This window comes from Aquarana catesbeiana, linkage group LG04 (genome assembly GCF_042186555.1).
Source record: "Aquarana catesbeiana isolate 2022-GZ linkage group LG04, ASM4218655v1, whole genome shotgun sequence".
NCBI classification, from domain to species: domain Eukaryota; kingdom Metazoa; phylum Chordata; class Amphibia; order Anura; family Ranidae; genus Aquarana; species Aquarana catesbeiana.
In genome coordinates this window covers 410,310,069-410,325,784 of record NC_133327.1, presented here as the reverse complement: position 1 = coordinate 410,325,784, position 15,716 = coordinate 410,310,069, and the positions used below count along the sequence as shown (strand labels likewise).

The 15,716-nt window shown below is 43.0% G+C and overlaps 1 protein-coding gene across 2 annotated transcripts in view; it reads right to left on the bottom strand.

Moving 5' to 3' along the window:
* Positions 1 to 15,716, bottom strand: part of AKAP7 (A-kinase anchoring protein 7) — a 414,244-nt gene that overhangs the window by 373,347 nt on the left and 25,181 nt on the right. For both annotated transcript variants that reach the window (XM_073627283.1, XM_073627284.1), the window contains exon 2: positions 3,801 to 3,944. In XM_073627283.1, coding sequence (XP_073483384.1) covers positions 3,801 to 3,944 — 144 coding nt within the window. The remainder of the gene's footprint in view (positions 1 to 3,800; positions 3,945 to 15,716) is intronic.

The window sequence follows — 15,716 nt, the reverse complement described above, 5'->3', positions numbered from 1 at the left end:
TATAATGACGGCGGGCGGGCGGTCCGTAAGTGGTTAAAGATTTCCGTCATGTCTCCCCTTCTTTACCCAGGTCTCAGTCTCTCCTTTATATTTAAATTCCTCAACCCTTGCTCAAGTCTTTGTTGCTTGTCTATAGGCTTGTGCTATCTTATTTTTGTATCCATTATCTTGCTCTTTGTACCAGAGGTCTCCAGAACTGGACACAGTATTCTAAATGAGGTATAACTAAAGTTCTATATAGTGAGACCAAGATCTCCTTCCACCTTCTGGTGATTCCTCTAATGCAGGCATGTCCAGAGTCTGGCTCACCCCTCTCCCTGTCTCATCTGAGGCTGCAGATGGGCATCAATCAAGCTGCACTGATGGCAATGGTGAGGCTGCCTTCATGGCAATGGCGAGGCTGAATTGATTGCAATGGTGAGGCTGCACTGAATGCAATGGTGAGGCTGCACTGAATGCAATGGTGAGGCTGCATTGAATGTAATGGTGAGGCTGCATTGAATGCAATGGTGAGGCTGCAATAATGAGGCTGCAGATGGGCACTGATTAGGCTGCATTGATGGGCACTGACCCTTATTTTCCTTCACAGTTCTTTATTTAAAATTTAATTTTTTTCTTTAAAACTTCCCTCTTAAAGTAAAGGTGCATGTTAGGCCGATAAATACAATATATCCAAATAACACGCCCAAGCTCATCCTTAGTGGCGCTCGGGGATTTGTTGGGGGGCCACAAAAGATATATATATCTCCAAAATAACACGCCCAAGCTCATCTCTTCACCACACACAGCTACAAAGGCAAGAGAATTCTTGTTGGGCAGTGTATTGTATTAGTGTTCAGACGAACACACTTAGACCAAATTTTAATGGTTCAAAGAATGTCAAGCAAAATGGTCGGCCTTCACGCATGTTCACTTCATCAAATCTGGCCCTCTTTGAAAAAAAGTTTGGACACCCCTGCTCTAGTGATACTCTCAGGAGTTCTATTCGCTTTCCCTGCTGCACATCTTGACTGTTTGCTCACTTTACAATTATTAGAAATGAACACTCCCAACTGAATTACATACAGTATGACATCATATCTATTTACATCCTTAAAGTGGTTCTAAAGGCATTGGCTCCTGCTGCTCTCAATCACAGCTAGTGAAGAGGGGACATGCTGAGCCCCATTCTGTGTGCCATATGAACACAAAGAGCGGGGCTCAGGAGGGAGCATACATGAGTACCGCCAAAGAAAACAGCTTGCTATGGGGGCACTTGGCATGGGGGGGATGGAGGAGCCCGGAGCACCGGCAGGGGACCCGAAAAAAGGAGGATTGGGACTGCTCTGTTCAAATCCACTGCACAGAGGAGAGGTAAATATAACATTTTTTTTTATTTTTAGGAAATAAAACTTGTACCTTTAGCATCACAAAAATTATCCAGGCTGGGTACAGGAGGTAAATAACTATAATCATGTGAACATTATACTAATGGCTAATTTAAATATTAGAAGACCTTCTCACAGGCATGTTAAAGCAGACTGTATGTGAGCCTCCCAAAAACAAATCACAGTTGTAGCCAGCACCATAAAACCCTTGCTGACAGACTGCTTCAACAAAATATACTGAAGTTGCACATTGCTGCAACTCAATAAAAAGCTGCATTGTATGTAATGATTATCCTTCCAAATTGGAAATTGCTGACTTTTTCAACATATCTGAACATTAAGGCCCCTTCTACACGGGGCAGACTTTGCCAGCTCAGCGGGGGAATCCGTCCACTGATCCCCACTGAGCAGTCGGATAGTTGGTCCATGTCCACTCCTCTAAGGGCGGTTGGATGCAAACGGATGGCCTGTCTGTTTACACCTGACTGCCATCCAATCCAATCGACGGATGGGGAACAGATCTCCATTTGTCTGTTTTTAGAGGATCGGATGTCGGTGGGCATAAATGGACACATCCATAGGGGATAATAGAGGTTCTGATCAGGTCCACCTGAAAAACTCGCAGTTGCAGTGCGGCACCATTGCTCTCAATGGGCGAGTTTCACATGTGGTGCAACTCTGCAGCCTGTATTAAAAATGCTGCAGCAGAGAAGCAAAGCATCACGGCAATAGCATGTATACAGCCTTCTCAGGCTGTAATGTTAGAATTTAGGTGGGCAGCCACCTGTTTTTTCTACTCCTCGGCCATCCTTGTCAAAGAGCCCAAATAGCTGTTTTACCACTTCAATACCAGACACTTTCACCCACTTCCTGCCCAGGCCAATTTTCAGATTTCAGTGCAGTCGCATTTTTAATGACAATTACTCAGTCATGCAACACTGTACTCAAAATACATTTTTATCATATTTTTGAAACAGCTAGGAGCTTTATTTTGGTGGTATTTAATCACCACTGGGTTTTTTATTTTTTTTTAATTTTATTTAGCAAGTAATGTGCTTCACTAATGTGCGTTGATGAGGGTGCAGTAATGAGGCTGCAATGATAAGGAGGCACTAGTAAGCTGCACTGATGGGGCTGAACTGATAATCAGGGCACTGTGTAGCAGTGTAAAATACTGTACTCACTGTGCCCCTCAAAGATCCGACTCTCCTGCCCTCACACACAGTCCGTGTGTGAGGAAAGGAGAGCTGATAACCGAAAAAGGAATGGAGTCTGTGATTGGACACGACTGATCAGAGCTTCTGTGATTGGCCCTTTACCTTGATCTGTGAACTACTGTGTCCAAGGAAAATAGCGGTCACAAAGCACTACAAAAGCAGCACCCTCCCAGAACTGGAAAGCCGGGCTGTAGCCATATATCGACTATAGCGCAGGCAGTAAGTGGTTCAATAAAAAAAAAAAAAGGTGAGGGTTACACATTTTGTACAACTTTTTAAAAAAATATTTAGTACTTTGGTTTATTAGGCCCACAGTCAGAGATAGATCATTAACAAAACAAAAAAAAAAATCAGTTGCTCTTCTCCCTAATGCTGGCCATACACTATACGAAAAATCGTCCGAACCCATTTTCGAAAAACGAACATTCGGCCGTGAGCGTGAATGAAAGTGGCATCATGTAATGACCGATAAATGATTCAGTGGACATAAACAAATGCATTTTTTGTTCGTTTTTTTCCATATACCTAGTGCAGACAGTTCAGATGGGAAACACATTAACTTTTCAATTTATCATTTGTTCAGCAGAAAATTTCCAAACTTGCCCTTCATTTTTTTCGGCTCAAAAACATCCCAACAATTATCGATTTTGTGCCCATTAACTGGCCGAAAGATGAACTGTCTATGGCCAGCATAACAGAGGATCATACCAAAGGAATGTCATTGCAAACTGCAAAGTACCGGTACTTAAAAGCTCATGTTGCTCCAAGGGGATTTGGCCATTTTTTTTCTTTACACACACACACACACACACATCCTATATATACTACAGCTAAAACTTGTAATTGTCTTGTTTCAGAGCTGCTTTACGCATGTGTCTGATCTGGTCATCTGCACCACGCCATATAAGATGGAGGGACCCGTGCCGGAAAAGGTATCTTTAGTTAACTATTCTTGTTAAATTTTATAGTGTTATCACTTATCTGCATCTGTCATTGCTTAATTAAATGTTATACCTACAAGTGTTTGTGTGATCTCACCCTGCATATCTTGAATACAACCTCAAAAACGTAAACTATCGTGTAACCGTGATAAAACAAGCACTACTGTTGTACTAATAATTTGTGACAACATAAAGTTCACAATTTACAGTATATTCTCACAACACTTGTTTAAAGGGAAATAATATTGTAAATTATAACAACATTATATACTTACTTTCAAGAACAGCACTGATATCTACATTTGCAAAAGGCAGCTCAGTTAGCAGGTTTCCTACTGATTCATTACTGCTAACTCTCTTTCTCCTGCGTTTGCTTTTCTTATTTTCCTGAATACCTTTTGGTTTTCCATCTTCCAGAGCTAAAAATAAAAAAAAAAAAAAAAAAATTTTTTTTTTCAAGTGGATACAGTAAATTTATAGTGAGATGTATATATACATTCTAGTGAATGCCATAGTGTCATGAGAATTTAATATGCGCTGCCATTACCAAACTCTACTGTGAGAATGCTAGTTCCTTGGATGTCGTTTAGATGCTTTAACTTCTATGTTGTCTGAGTTTCTGGCCCAGAAGTATAGTAATAAGTAGGTCTGACACTCATTTACAGCATGCTTGTTCCAGTATTGTGACTGAAACATGCCAAAGTCAGACACAGCTAGGCAAGCGTTTTCAGTAGGACTGCATTGGCATCCCCTATACTTATCACATGACATAGTTATCTTAAATGCTTTTTTTTTTTTTTTTTTAATCATTCTTAAAAAAATTCCTCTGAAAACATCTACCTTTTCCATAGCAGAAATGCAGAGATGCCTAATGGAAAAGTAGACATAATAGGATTTTTATAACAGCTTACCTGTAAAAATCCTTTTTTTAAGTACATCACGGGACACAGAGCCATAGTAGTTACTATGTGGGTTATAGGCCACTTTCAGGTGATGGACACTGGCACGCCCTAAATTAAAAAGTGCATGCCCTATATAACCCCTCCCACTGGTGGGAGTACCTAAGTTTTGTAGCAAAGCAATACACGTGTATACCAAGAAGGGAGGGACCTCTGTGTCCCGTGATATACTTCAAAGAAAAGGATTTTACAGGTAAGATTTATAAAAATCCTATTTTCTTATCGTACATCACAGGACACAGAGCCATAGTAGTTACTATGTGGGATGTCCTATAGCAATGCAAACTGAAGGGAGGAAGACACAACAAAGTAGGGCACCAAGAGACTAGAGAACTCATACTGCAACCTGCAGTACACTGCGCCCAAAGGCAATGTCCACATGTCTTTTACACCTACTTGATAGAATCTGGTAAATGTATGGACTGAAGACCAAGTTGCAGCCTTGCAGATTTAAGCCATGGAGGCTTGGTGATGCACTGCCCAAGAAGCAATAACAGCCCTGGTGGAGTGCGCTTTAATATGAAAAGGAGCAATTGTCCTCTTAAAACCATAAGTTTGAACAATCACTTGACAAATCTATTTAGAAATAGTAGATTTTGATGCTGCCTGTCCTCTTTTAGGACCATCTGGCAATACAAACAAAACATTTGTTTACGAATCTGAGCGGTCACTTTCAATAGACCTTGACCGCTGTCACCACATCAAGAAAATGTAGTGACCTTTCTTCCACAGAAGCAAAGTTCTGGAAAAAAATGAAGGCAGAACAATATCCTGGTTTAAATGAAAACCCGATACTACCTTCTGTAAGAATTCAGGATGAGGCAGCAATACAGCCTCATCCTTATGAACAACCAATACGGCGCCTTACAAGAAAGAGCAGCCAACACTGATACTCTTCTTGCAGAAGATATGGCAACCAAGAAAATTATTTTTCCCCCGTCAAGAAGACCAAGGGAATATCTCGTACTGGCTCCAAAAAAAAAAAAAACAAAGGCTGCTTCTATAGGCCGACAGGGCTAAATTAAGTTGCAAGGGTTCAGGGGTGACCAAACTGGAGGATTAATTCGCGTTACCCCCTGAATAAAGTTACAAACCAGAGAGAGAAGGAAGCAAGTGCTTGATGAAAAGAAAGACCGATAAGGCTGACATCTGGCCATCGATAGGATTAGAATTGAAGATGGCCTTGAGTACTATCTGCAGGATTTCAAGGATCCTACCTATGAAATATTTCCTGGGGTGCAAACCCCTGGATTTACACCAGGAGACATATGCCTTCCAGATTCTTGACTCTGGAGGCCGGCATTTTTAGCATTTACCCAAGTATAACTACTGAGGCTAACTGCCCACGATCTTTCAGAATGTGGGTCTCAATAGCCAAAACGCTAAATTTAGCGCTTGTAAGGTGGGATGTAATACTGGACCTTGCGAGAGAAGGTCTGGCCATAGTGGTCGGGTCCAAGGGTCCCCCACCGCCATCTTTACGATCTCGGCAAACCAAGATCTCCTGGGCCACACTGGGTTTACAAGAATCACCTCCTTCCCTTCTTGCTTGATCCTGCGAAAAAGACGCGGAAGCAGCATAACAGGATGGAACGCATAGGTCAGTAAAAAACTGATCCCACGGAAAAAATCAAGGCATCTGTTTCGTATGCCATCGGATCCCTTGTCCTTGACACAAAATTCCACATCTGGAACTCCCCATCTTCTGTTATATCAACAGAAACATGTTGGGGTGAAAGGACCATTCTCCCAGGAACAATTATTGGCGACTCAAGTAGTCCACCTGTCAATTCCTATTCCTGGAATGAAAATTGCTAATAGGCAAAAATGTTGTTTTCTGCCAAGATAGAATATGATTCACCTCTGTCTGGGCCACACGACTTCTCGTGCCCCCTTGGTGAATGATAAAAAGCCACAACTGTGGCACTGTCGGATTGGATCCTGATAGGGCAATTCCGTAGATTGAGCGTCCAGGCCTCGAGGACCAGGCGTACTGCCTGAATCTCTAGAATATTGATGGACATCACTGATTTGGACCATTTCCTTAGGACAGATACTTCTTCCAGGACTGCTCCTCAGCCCAGAAGGCTGGCATCTGTTGTTACCACCTTCCAAGTAACTGGTAGAAAGGATTCCTCTTTTTGAAGATCCTTGGATATCAACCATCAATTGGGGCTCTGACGCATATTGGGAGATAAACGCATTAGGAAGCCCAGAGCTTGGGCCTTCTTGTTCCCAGTTGACAGTTGATGTTTTGCAACAGTCTTAAATGAAACCACGCATAAGGAACGGCCTCGAAAGAAGCCACCAGCTTTCCCAACAAATTCATGCAAAGCCGAATAGAAGGATTCTTCTTTGACTTGAGTAACTTAATCAGTTCCCTATTTTGAGCTGTATCAATGATCAGCCCCAAGTTCTGCAATCTCCTTGATGGATTTAAGGAGGATTTCTCTAGGTAGAGAATCCAACCTAGGTATTCCAGGTAGCTAACTGCAGTGACCAAAGTTTGGATTAAGCGGGCTACCAAACTGATCTATGAAGAGAAGATTTAAATAGGCTAGTATTGTTATACCTTGAGCCATTACCCTGGCTAAAGGAGGAGCCAGGACCTTTGTAAACATTCGACGTGGAGTAGCTAGATCGAAAGGCAGAGCTACAAACTGAAAATGAAGATTTTCTACATTGAAGCATAAATTTCTGGTGAGCGGGGAAAAAACGGCACATGGAAAAAAGCATCCTTGATGTCGATTGATGCCAGAAGTTCTCACCCTTGTAGGACGGAGACTACTGATCGGATTGACTCCATGCGAAAAGAACGGATATTCAAACCCGGTTTAGATCTTTGAGATCTAAAATAGGTCTGAGATCCCCGTATGGTTTTGGAACCGTAAAAAAGGTTTGAAAAACCCTAATCCTTGCTCTACCAAGGGGACCACCGATATCACTCTTTGAGACAAGAGATGATCCAAACCTAGAAAGAGAGACTTCTTTTCACTGGATCTCTGGGATCTTTTTGATCTGAGAAAACGAGGATACGGGAACTCTGACAATGTTACTGCCAGACCCTTGAAAACTGTAGAAGCCTTCCTCCCCACTCGAGCGAGTGGGGGCGCCCTTTCATAAGGCTTTAGTATTTTGTTTTGTGGGTTACCTCCCCCAGGTCCTCTTTTGACTCTGGGACTGACCCTGAGGTTTACCTCTTGAATCCTGATGGTGGAGGCTGTCGTGACTGCCTGGAGGCAGATGCCCCTGGCACTGGAGAAGAAGCACATTTAAAAGAAAAATACTTAAACTTCTTAACTGGAAAAAAGGGAACTTTTCCTTTGGATATACTTATCCAGATTGTCTCCAAATAACCGTTCACCATAAAAAGGGAAACTGGCCAAGAGCTTTTTGCATGGCGCTTCGGCTGACCATCTTTTAACCATAGGATTCTATGCACATGTGCCAGCCTTAGCATGAGCCGTGAGGCCTGGAGAATAGAATCTCTATAGTACCTCTATAAACTGGTCCTTTAAGGACTGAGATACTCTGAACGCCAGCACAGGTTTGAACGACTGAACCTGCGAGCGAAATATATATATATATATATATATATATATATATATATATATATATATATATAATTTTTTTTTTAAAAGGAACTTCAACATCTTATCTGTTGGACCCTTTAGCATATGAGCATTGTCTACTGGACAACTCAAGTTTTAGTTTACAGAGGATATAGCAGCGTTAATTGCTGGAACTCCCCATAAAACCCTTCCTTCATAGAATACAGGTCCTCTGGGACCTACGGGTAGAAACAGCATGGCGAGGGGGTCTGTAAGCCGCCGAGCGGCGTGCTGATCGCGCTAGTTTTCTTCTCTCTTTTTTTTTTTTTCAAAAGAAAAACTTAGAGCGCTTCTTCCTCCATGAAGAGGAGGAGACTGTCAGCACAGGGGGGCCATAGGTGGGGAGAAGAACCCCCCCCCCTCAAGCTTACCAGAGGTCCTGCTGTCTGCCTGGAAGAAGAAGTGAGTGCTCAATACAGCCCCCGGTGGTGACACATAGGCAAGACAACATTTACTGATCTTAAAGGAGACATTCATAAGAAAATTTTTTAAAAATTCTTAAACTCCACTTACCTTTCCCGTCGCAGGGTTTTCTGTGGTAAACCAACAGACCCAATCGTCACCCTTCACGGTAGGGGTGCAACGGATCGTCACCGATTTGTGATCCAAACAGGTCAACCTGTTCGGATCGGCACACCACGCGATCCGCGGAGCGCTCCGCTGCCTCGGCCATAGGAAAGGCCGCGGCTTCAGCCTAGCTCCGGAGCGGTGGCCATCTTGGTACACCCGGCGGCGGCCAATGTCTCCTCAGGAAGTGACGTTTCGTTGCCGCCATCTTGCTACACCCCACACTCCTGCACAGTAATGATAGAGTGAGAAGGGGGGAAGCGGACATCTTGTTACACCCACCGGAGTTTTAGATTTTAGTTATTTTCAACACAAAACGGAGCTTATATGCTTAAATACAGTATTTGTAAATCCGACAGACTGTTTAGAAGCAGCAGCAAACCTGCTGACCTTACATGGTTGCTAATGTGACAGAACACCTCTGATTTTCATATTTAACATTTAGTTAAATGTGAAAATCAGAGGTGTACTGTCACATTAGCAACCATGTAAGGTCAGCAGGTTTGCTGCTGCTTTTAAAATTTAACATCTAAACAGTCTGTCGGATTTACAAATACTGTATTTAAGCATATAAGCTCCATTTTGTGTTGAAAATAACTGTGAAATCTAAAACTCCGGTGGGTGTAACAAGATTTGTCTTGTCTTTTTTTTTTTTTTTTTTGCTGATCTGAAAAATGATCCGACCTGTGACTCTGATCTGAGGAACGATCCGATCCGTGAGTTTATTGATTCGTTGCACCCCTACTTCACGGTGGGTTCCGTTAAACCTTCAGGAGCTGGGGATCCTCAGGAAACCCACTATCCTGGACCTGTAACAGCACCTCCGCCAGTAAAACTTTATGGCCTTACTACCAAAAAGTACTGGATCGCGGGGTTCAGCTCTCTAAAAAGAGAAGCATTTATAGGCAAAAACTCGTTTCTTAGAATACGAGGCCCGGGTACCATTTAATTTGGCCAAAAGAGACACTTTGAATGGATCCGGTCAGCATGGCTAGCCCCATCAAGGATTGCTCCAGAGGAGCTCAGCACAGCACATCTTTACTCGTGACCAACACCTTAGACACTGGCGAAAAAACGGAGGTACTCCCACCAGTGGGAAGGGTTATATAGGGAAGTGCACTTTTTAATTTTGGGGAGTGCCAGTGTTCATCACCTGAAGGTGGCCTGTAACCCACATAATAACTACTATGGCTCTGTGTCCCATGATGTACGATAAGAAAAAAATATTATATAAATAAAGTAATATATACACACACATATTTTGTACACACACACACACACATTATATATATATATATATATATATATATATATATATATATATATATAAATACACACACACACATAACATGTATATACACACAGTATCTCACAAAAGTGAGTACATCCCTCACATTTTTGTAAATATATTATTATATCTTTTCATGTGACAACACTGAAGAAATGACACTTTGCTACAATGTAAAGTAGTGAGTGTACAGCTTGTATAATGGTGTACATTTGCTGTCCCCTCAAAATAACTTGACAGACACCCATCAATGGAAACAAAAGTGAGTACACCCCTATGTGAAAATGTCCAAACTGGGCCCAAAGTGTCAAAAACCATTATTTTCCATCACTGCCTTAACGCATTTGGGCATGGAGTTCACCAGAACTTCACAGTTTGCCACTGGAGTCCTCTTCCACTCCTCCATGGTGACATCATAGAGCTGGTGGATGTCAGAGACCTTGCGCTTCTCAACCTTCCATTTGAGGATGCCCCAGATGCTCAATAGGGTTTAGGTCTGGAGACATGCTTGGCCAGTCCATCACCTTTACCCTCAGCTTCTTTAGCAAGGCAGTGGTCATCTAGGAGGTGTGTTTGTGGTCGTTTTTAATGCTGGAATACTGCCTTGAGGCCCAGTCTCCAAAGGGAGGGGATGATCATGCTCTGCTTCAGTATGTCACAGTATATGTTGGCATTCATGGTTCCCTCAATGAACTGTAACTCCCCAGTGCCGGCAGCACTCATGCAGCCCCAGACCATGACACTTCCACCACCATGCTTGACTGTAGGCAAGATACACTTGTCTTTGTACTCCTCACCTGGTTGCCGCCACACATGCTTGACACCATCTGAACCAAAAAAGGTTATCCTGGTCTTATCGGACAACAGGACATGGTTCCAGTAATCCATGTCCTTAGTCTGCTTGTCTTCAGCAAACTGTTTGCGGGATTTCTTGTGCATCATCTTTAACCACTTGAGCCCCGGACCATTATGCTGCCTAAGGACCAGAGGTCTTTTTCCAATTTGGCACTGCGTCGCTTTAACTGCTAATTGCGCGGTCATGCAATGCTGTACCCAAACGAAATTTGCGTCCTTTTCTTCCCACAAATAGAGCTTTCTTTTGATGGTATTTGATCACCTCTGCAGTTTTTATTTTTTGCGCTATAAACGGAAAAAGACCGAAAATTTTGAAAAAAAATGATATTTTCTACTTTTTGTTATAAAAAAAATCCAATAAACTAAATTTTAGTCATACATTTAGGCCAAAATGTATTCGGCCACATGTCTTTGGTAAAAAAAATGTCAATAAGCATATATTTATTGGTTTGCGCAAAAGTTATAGCGTCTACAAACTAGGGTACATTTTCTGTAATTTACACAGCTTTTAGTTTATGACTGCCTATGTCATTTCTTGAGGTGCTAAAATGGCAGGGCAGTACAAAACCCCCCCAAATGACCCCATTTTGGAAAGTAGACACCCCAAGGAAATTGCTGAGAGGCATGTTGAAACCATTGAATATTTATTTTTTTTGTCCCAAGTGATTGAGTAATGACAAAAAAAAAAATATTTACAAAAAGTTGTCACTAAATGATATATTGCTCACACAGGCCATGGGCCTATGTGGAATTGCACCCCAAAATACATTCAGCTGCTTCTCCTGAGTATGGGGATACCACATGTGTGGGACTTTTTGGGAGCTTAGCCGCGTACGGGGCCCCGAAAACCAAGCACCGCCTTCAGGATTTCTAAGGGTGTAAATTTTTGATTTCACTCTTCACTGCCTATCACAGTTTCGGAGGCCATGGAATGCCCAGGTGGCACAAAACCCCCCCAAATGACCCCATTTTGGAAAGTAGACACCCCAAGCTATTTGCTGAGAGGCATGGTGAGTATTTTGCAGCTCTCATTTGTTTTTGAAAATGAAGAAAGACAAGAAAAAACTTTTTTTTTTTTCTTTTTTCAATTTTCAAAACTTTGTGACAAAAAGTGAGGTCTGCAAAATACTCACTATACCTCTCAGCAAATAGCTTTGGGTGTCTACTTTCCAAAATGGGGTCATTTGGGGGGGTTTTGTGCCACCTGGGCTTTCCATGGCCTCCGAAACTGTGATAGGCAGTGAAGAGTGAAATCAAAAATTCACGCCCTTAGAAAGCCTGAAGGCGGTGCTTGGTTTTCGGGGTCCCGTACGCAGCTAGGCTCCCAAAAAGTCTCACACATGTGGTATCCCCGTACTCAGGAGAAGCAGCAGAATGTATTTTGGGGTGTAATTTCACATATTCCCATGGCATGTTTGAGCAATATATCATTTAGTGACAACTTTGTGCAAAAAAAAAAAAAAAAAATTTGTCTCTTTCCCGCAACTTGTGTCGCAATATAAAATATTCCATGGACTCGACATGCCTCTCAGCAAATAGCTTGGGGTGTCTACTTTCCAAAATGGGGTCATTTGGGGGGGGTTTTGAACTGTCCTGGCATTTTATGCACAACATTTAGAAGCTTATGTCACACATCACCAACTCTTCTAACCACTTGAAGACAAAGCCCTTTCTGACACTCATTGTTTACATGAAAAAGTTTTTTTTTTTTGCAAAAAAATTACTTTGAACCCCCAAACATTATATATTTTTTTTAAAGCAAATGCCCTACAGATTAAAATGGTGGGTGTTTCATTTTTTTTTTCACACAGTATTTGCGCAGCGATTTTTCAAACGCATTTTTTGGGGAAAAAACACACTTTTTTAAATTTGAATGCACTAAAACACACTATATTGCCCAAATGTTTGATGAAATAAAAAAGATGATCTTAGGCCGAGTACATGGATACCAAACATGACATGCTTTAAAATTGCGAATAAATACATTTTTAAAAGCCTTTAAAAGCCTTTACAGGTTACCACTTTAGATTTACAGAGGAGGTCTACTGCAAAAATTACTGCCCTCGATCTGACCTTCGCGGCGATACCTCACATGCATGGTGCAATTGCTGTTTACGTTTGACGACAGACCGCCGCTTGCGTTCGCCTTAGCGCGAAAGCAGGGGGCGACAGGGGTGCTTTTTTTTTTTTTTTTTTTCTTTATTTTTTTTTGCTTTTTATCTTATTTTTAAACTGTTCCTTTCATTTTTTTTTTTTTTTAATCATTTTTATTGTTATCTCGGGGAATGTAAATATCCCCTATGATAGCAATAGGTAGTGACAGGTACTCTTTTTTGAAAAAATTGGGGTCTATTAGACCCTAGATCTCTCCTCTGCCCTCAAAGCATCTGATGACACCAAGATCGGTGTGATAAAATGCTTCCCCAATTTCCCAATGGCGCTATTTACATCCGGCGAAATCTAAGTCATAAAATGCTCGTAGCCTCGGTTTCTTAGGCCATAGAGATGTTTGGAGCCACTCTGGTCTCTGATCAGCTCTATGGTCAGCTGGCTGAATCACCGGCTGCATTCTCAGGTTCCCTGTTGAGACAGGAGAGCCAGAGAAAAACACGGAAGACGGTGGGGGGGGGGGGGCATTCCCTCCCACGGCTTGTAAAAGCAGTCTAGAGGCTAATTAGCCACTAGGATTGCTTTTACATGAAAGCCGACCGCTGGCTGAAAAGAATGATACCAAGATGATACCTAAACCTGCAGGCATCATTCTGGTATAACCATTCAAAGTCGTGAATGGCATACCTGAAGACAAAAAAATGGTTAACAATAAAGCACAGTAAACGGTAAAGTATAAAAAATTGCATACCTGAAAAGCAAACATGATAAAACATAATAACAATAAAACATTGCAGAATAGAATACAGTAAAAAAGAGCAGAACAATAGAGAGAGAATAGAGAGAGAGAGAACAATAAAACAACAACTATTTTTTTTTATTTTATATATATTTTTTTTTTTTTACACTTTTTTTGTAACTAACTTTTATAACGGTAACCGGTTCCAGGTTCGGGTCTCTCAAAATGCGATGGCATCTTGGGAGACCCTGTGAAAGTGTGCCTAGTCTGTGCAATGCTGTACCCTACGCTAATACTCAACTAATGAATGGTAGCGTTCAAAACATTCACCAATGCAAAGACCAGGATTGTCAGGACAGGAGGGACAATAATAGCGGGTGTCACGCCTATATCCGCGCTTGCTGCAGACACGACATCTTTTTTGGGGGTTCGTTGGGTAGGGGTACTCGGGAGGACATAAAGAAAATGCCTCTCATGCAGCCGACTGCATTTGGTTGGGGATGTGAATGGGGGAAGTACGGGCGCTGCAGAAGCGGTGGGTTCCCAATTAGGATTGGCGAATGCAGCAGGAAGGGCACTATGGGCCTGTGTTTGTCTTCTTGGTGGCAGCGGGACACTACTTGTGCTTGCCACCTCACCAGCTTGAACTGCACTTATGGGACTCGCCACGTCACCAAGTGTTACTGCAGTGCTGGTTTGACTACGACCGGGGTGTACTAGGCCGCTGGCGCTTGCCAGTTCAATAAAAAGCTACCAAAAAAACTGTTAGCGATCGCAGGGATCAGGCCTGACTCTGCGAATGCTGCAGTTAAGCGTTAAGTGTTTTGTAAGTGACAGTGATCGATCGATACTGCACTTGGGTGGGCTGGGCCGGGCGGAGGGGCAAAATGCAGGTGCTAGCAGGTATCTGGGCTGATCCCGCTAACACTGCGTTTTTAGGAACCCTAAACTGCTGGGGACGCCAGTATAGATCTGAATCGGATTAGATATTGATCCGTTCAGATACTATACCACTAAGGGAGGTGTACGGTGCGTGCGTGGGTGTTAGCGGTACTGGCACTAATCTGACGCTGCTTGGGGCTGGTGCTTGCCAGTTCACCAAAATACTACCAAAAAAACTGTTAGCGATCGCAGGGATCAGGCCTGACTCTGCGAACGCTGCAGTTATGCATTTAGTGTTTTGTAAGTGTCAGTGATCGATCGATACTGCACTTGGGTGGGCTGGGCTGGGCCGGGCGGAGGGGCAAAACGCAGGTGCTAGCAGGTATCTGGGCTGATCCCGCTAACACTGCGTTTTTGGGAACCCTAAACTGCTGGGGACGCTAGTATAGATCTGATCGGATCAGATATTGATCCGATCAGATACTATACCACCAAGGGAGCTGTACGGTGCGTGCGTGGGTGTTAGCGCTACTGGCGCTAACCTGACGCTGCCTGGGGCTGGTGCTTGCCAGTTCACCAAAATGCTACCAAAAAAACTGTTAGCGATCGCAGGGATCAGGCCTGACTCTGCGAACGCTGCAGTTATGCGTTTAGTGTTTTGTAAGTGACAGTGATCGATCGATACTGCACTTGGGTGGGCTGGGCGGAGGGGCAAAACGCAGGTGCTAGCAGGTATCTGGGCTGATCCCGCTAACACTGCGTTTTTGGGAACCCTAAACTGCTGGGGACGCTAGTATCTGATCTGATCCGATCAGATACTATACCACTAAGGGAGGCGTATGCTGCGTGCGTGGGTGTTAGCGCTACTGGCGCTAATCTGACGCTGCCTGGGGCGACGCATATCACCGCCGGGCGATCAGGGGGCTAAACCTTTATTCGGTAATAAACGGCGGGTGCCCTGACACTATAAAAAATAAACAAACTAACCAGCGTCACCCGTAACAGTTATACGGTGATCAGTGGTGAAAGGGTTAACTAGGGGGCCATCAAGGGGTTAAAACATTTATTCGGTAGTATATGGGGGTCCCTGTCGCTATAAAACGCTGACGGCGAACCTAAATATTTAGGTCCCTAACTAGCGTCACCAGCGACACTAATACAGCGATCAGAAAAATGATCGC